General features: G+C 36.2%; 1 protein-coding gene across 1 annotated transcript in view; it reads left to right on the top strand.

The window, feature by feature from the left end:
• The first annotated feature begins 2,163 nt into the window (after window positions 1–2,163).
• The window catches only part of LOC107659560 (cilia- and flagella-associated protein 58-like), a 3,471-nt gene continuing 451 nt past the window's right edge, over window positions 2,164–5,183 (top strand). Inside the window, exons 1-2 of the mRNA XM_016448549.1 lie at window positions 2,164–2,279; window positions 3,422–3,613. Of these exons, the coding sequence (XP_016304035.1) occupies window positions 2,199–2,279; window positions 3,422–3,613 (273 nt within the window). The 5' untranslated portion in view covers window positions 2,164–2,198. The remainder of the gene's footprint in view (window positions 2,280–3,421; window positions 3,614–5,183) is intronic.

The raw sequence follows: 5,183 nt of genomic DNA, 5'->3' as shown, positions 1-5,183 counted from the left end.
TATGTAATGACTTAATAATTTTATATATTAATTTATTTAAAAAAATTTTTTGTATTATTTGTATATATTCTTGCATATGGCCCATGCAGGTTATGGTAATATTAATATTAATCTATTAATCAATTTCAATCTTTGATTTATGGACATTGTTGTTACTTTTATATGGTAGATAATTGGCCATGTGATGTCCAGTGTAAAATCTGGGCTGTGAAGTAAAATGGTTTGAAAACCACCATTAAAGAGATCCATGTGCTTTTATGTTTAAAATATATTCAGTGTAAATGTTTAGTCTTGTGGTAGTTTATGTATTAATATCCGTGATGCACACCTGCAGTGAATGACATATGATCTGAGTCTGTTCTTTAACAGATTGGTCTCTGGTCTTCCATCCCTTACTTTTCCCTTCTACACCTGCTCACCCCGTCTTTCTTCTTCCAACCACTATGACCTCTCGCCAACACCAACATCCATTACCCTGATGATCCCCATGATCTGTCCATCCCAGCTCAGCATGTGAAGATAGATTTCTCAGGAGACTTCTCAGGAGGCAGTAGATCCTAATGGCTTCAGCTGTGTCTGGGAGCTGTGTGGGTATATAGTGTAATGGTAAAGACCTAGTCTGCTAACCAGAATGCTGCATGTTGAGCCATCAGCGTTGTTAGTCACTTTGGATCAAAGCATTTGCTAAATGACGAGGTCTGTGGAGTGCTGGTGCATAACCTTAGTCTTATCTTGACACCATACAGGCTGCACTGCTCAGGGAAACCCTAGGGCCAATGTAGCTGGACACTTCCATCAGTCTCATCAATTATTGACTATCTGACCTGTAATCCAGAGAGCTTTGTCTGAGTAGGTTGTTAGTTGAATTGCTGAGCAAAAGACAGTCCTTCTGCCATTCTTCTATGTGAGTGTGAACTTTCAAGGAATATTTTAAAATGGCTGTTTCAGAATGTTCTATTGCTAGAAACTGTTTCCTGTGCTCTGTGTTTAGGAATCTATATAGTGGTTCTACACTGCTGGTTTTGATTCAAGACTCAGATTTATACTACTAGACATTAAGTAATCTAGTCTAAAGAAAAGTCTAAAAAGTCTAAAAATCCAGTCTAAACACTGTACTAGAATTTATGATCATACAAAAGTAAAAATAAAAAAAAGATGGATGGATAGATAGATAAAATAATATAATTAAAACTTTTTTTTATTTTATTTTAATAAATGAGATAAATTTGTCCCAAAATACAGTGCAATTTTATTGGATGCACAGCCTTTGATGTCCACAACAACAGAGATTTTCCCTTTTAAAAGATGATAAATTTGTCCTAACTATTACATGGTTAATTGTTTTTTATTATTTGCATTTAGCATGTTTTTCTCTGCTGTCCTGTGATCCAATTAGAACACACTGTAATACATGTAACATTTCTTATTTCTTATGCGCTTTGGAATTGCAGAACAGGGATGGAAAAAGTATGTCTGAAAGTTACATGGAACGACAAAAACAAAACCTCCTTACTCTGCACTTAATTTATCACAGTGTCCTTGATACCATCTGTGCAGTTTGACAAATGATCAGACTTGTCATCAAGCCAGTAATTTATAAAGAAATCCTCATATTAGTGAAAGTCTCCAGGCTCTGATTGGACGGTTCAAATGGAGGGTGTTTGAAAGCTGATGGATGGAGCCAGAGCCCTGTTGTCATCTTAATCGGGGTTTCCACGGTGATGGATGTTGTAATCTTAATCAGGGTTGGCTGGGTGATTGATGAGATGGGCTGTGACAGTGGGGTCAGTGAGCTGGCCGTCCGAGGAGAAGAGGAGGCAGGGTCATCGGAGGACAGAACATGGAATGGCCATTTCACATGACAGCGCAGCCCGCAACGTCCACTCATGCACGCTTGCTCGCTGACGGCCGAGACATGGCACTGTTCCTTTCTCCTGTTTCACTCCTTCCCATTCTTTCCATTTCCCAGTTCTACCTCCTTATGCCTGCAGCCATATAATGGGCTTTTTGAATTGTGTAATTATTTTATGTTGGTCCTTGACAGACTGTGGAAAGTGCTTCTGAAAACAACCCTATTAACACAAAGCCTTTCAAAAAGAAAAGTAGTACAATTAGCACTATATCCCGCTGAATTTGAAAAAAGAACAAAAAAACTAAAAAAAAATAATAAGTGCTTTATTTTTCTGTTTTTCTTAGAAATGGAGACAGCAAAAAAGCAGATGGATATGGACAAGAAGGCTATAGATGAACTGGTGCGGGAGAGGGACATCCTGAATAAGGTGTGCGGACACTTGTTTCTAATTTACTACTAATGTTTTTCTAACAAAATTTATTGAAAACAACCTCCGACAAAATGTACTAAATCTAATGAAACATTACAAAATGTAATGAAACCACCTTAAAGAAATACACTTGTAAGGAAAATAATAAAGGGAAAAAAACATGTTCTTTTAGGGCTGTCAGTTGATTATATATATTTTTCATTTTATTAATATAATTGTTTTAATTTAGATAAATAATTTAGATTATTATTTGTGTTTAATTAATTAAATGATATATCAAATAGCTATTCAAATGAATCACACTCATAAAAAGCTGTTAAAAACTAGATTTATTTATTTAGATTATTATTGAATTAATTAAATAATATATCAAATAATTAATCAAAATAATCACACACATAATAAGTCCCTAAAACCTTTGTTTATTTATTTAGATTATTATTTGTATTTAATTAGTTAAACGATATATCAAATAATTAATCGAATAAATCACACACACATAAAAAGCCCCTAAAACTTATTTATATTTATTTTTGTTTGTTTATTTATTTCAGTAATTAAATAATCGAATAATATAATGAATAATATCAGATAATTAATCAAATGAATCGTACACATAAAAAAGCCCCAACAACGTTTGTTTTAGCTCTTTTAGTTTGATGTCCTGAAACTAATCTTAACACCAGGTAAGCTTTTCGGTGAGTCTTTATGTTTTATATATTTGTCCTTAGGGCTAATTTTCTGCATTTCTCATAGCTTCCCCACGCTGTTATGATGCACAGATGGATTTCAGAAAACAAGAGAAGGTGCATGATGTTTCTGCTGACATGCTGAATATTGCATTGCTATTGTGCATATGAAAATAACAGGATATTCATATTTAATTGCACAGGAGACACTCTGTCTCACAAACACACACACTGTAGCGTACAAACACGACTTTTGATATCAGCTTACCTTGGAGAGTCATTCCTTTGATCTACTGAACAACAATACATGAGAGAATAAAATCATCCTATTCTCAAACTTGTTTTTTAATGTCCATTTTCTGAAAACCTTGAGTCACTCTTGCTAAGTATATTTACAAATTGATCTTTAGTGTAACCTCTTGTGTCGGTGTGCACATGTTTTTGTTCCAGAATATGATCAAGGCGGCCAATGAAACGGACAAACAGCAGACCATTGTTAAGCTACACGAACAGTCAAAGAAGACTCTGGAACAGGAGATTTTAAACTACAGGGACGAAGCCCAGAAACAGCGAAAGATCATCTACCAGCTGGAGAAAGAGAGGGATCGCTACATAAACGAGGCCAGTGAGCTCACTAAGAAGGTACAGCACACACACACACACACACACACGTTAGCCATTGCTCAGTGAGTGATTGAGAATGTCACCTTGAAGTTAATTTTGTTCATTTTTTAAACATATTTTGAAATTTTGATGTTATCATACTGGTTTCTGTTTTTTATTTTTTTATTGAAACAGAATGGAATGATTTAAAGTGAGACAAACCAACTAAATAACCAAACATGATGTCACTTCCTGAAGGATGATGTAATTAAAGGTGGCTTTTGTCTGTTGGGCATTTTACAAAAGAGGATAGAAAGTGAAATTAAGGACACAGGAAAAACCTACAAAATGACTATTAATTTAAAGATGATTTGCATAAAATATACAAATATATTTGGAAAAAAAGAAACATAATTAGGTGTAGGATTTACTTTGAAACGATTTTTACTCAGAAATTGCTTGTAAATGTCACAAATAATTACAAAGCATCAGGACATTGACTGTAAGATAGCGCCCCTTGTGGTAGTACTGAGAATGCAACACATGATTGCACTGAGATGTGAATTGAATTTGAACCCATTTCAAAACATCACAAATTAAATCTAGCTTGTGTAGCTTGATGTGTTTACATTCAATCTTGCATAAAGTATGTTTTAGGCCTAAGAGTGAAAAATATTCTAAATCCCCTCACATTTCTTTCTCTTATGATGTTTTGCTTTCTAAGAGTTGTTGAGAGTTGAGAGTCTCTTGGTTTTTGTCTTGTAATCCCTGAAGGCATTTCTTCATTCTGCAGTACTTCAGCATGCTTGTGAGAGTCATCTTACTGATTACTTTATAATACTGTTGCATATCGCAATAGTGTGTATGTGTTTGTGCCACTCTATACGCATTTCAATGCAGTAACTTTTAGGCACTTATGGGCAAACTTGTTTAGGTATTGTCATGATACACGGAGCAGACTACTCGGTGAACTCAGTCTTAACTTTATCACGCTCAACGCTCATAGAACATTCTAGCTATGTCTCCTTCAGCAGGCTGCACACACTGGCCCCGCCTCTAGCAACCCGCAACCCTGGACCCCGACCCAGAACAGCCTATCACAATAAACTATTCACATTTCACCACAGGTATAATGGGCAACTATCAAGTTAAGCCAAGCGTGCTGTGAACAACATAATTAGAGAACAGTCTGACTAAGTCTGATGCTCATCCTGTTGTAATTACATGATGGTATTTCAACTTTATATCAATAATCTACATTTCTTAAAGGGCCAGTCACCCAAATGCTTTACAACTATAGGACAGGAAGAGCTAAATAAACTTATCACTGCATCTAAACCAACAACATGCCTGTTAGATCCTATACCCACTGTAATGGGGTGAAGAATCACACGACAAGGATATCTTAAGAAATCCCCCGGAGGGTGGATTTATTAGTGAGGTGGGTGCTAGGGAGAAAGGTCCAGGTCAGTGCTCCGGTGCCGTGAGTACTCTCTTCCGTCTTCCCAGTGCAGAGGGTCCATGCAGTGCTCCTGTGGGGCTGGTCAGTCACACGCTGCTGTCTGTGGGAGAAATGAGAGGGCGAGTTAGTGCTCAGTCTCATGGAGGG

Source organism: Sinocyclocheilus anshuiensis, unplaced genomic scaffold, assembly GCF_001515605.1.
Source record: "Sinocyclocheilus anshuiensis isolate Anshui unplaced genomic scaffold, SAMN03320099.WGS_v1.1 scaffold1277, whole genome shotgun sequence".
In the NCBI taxonomy this organism is placed as follows: domain Eukaryota; kingdom Metazoa; phylum Chordata; class Actinopteri; order Cypriniformes; family Cyprinidae; genus Sinocyclocheilus; species Sinocyclocheilus anshuiensis.
The sequence above is the reverse complement of the archived record's forward strand: the minus strand, read 5'-3'. Positions and strand labels throughout refer to the sequence as shown.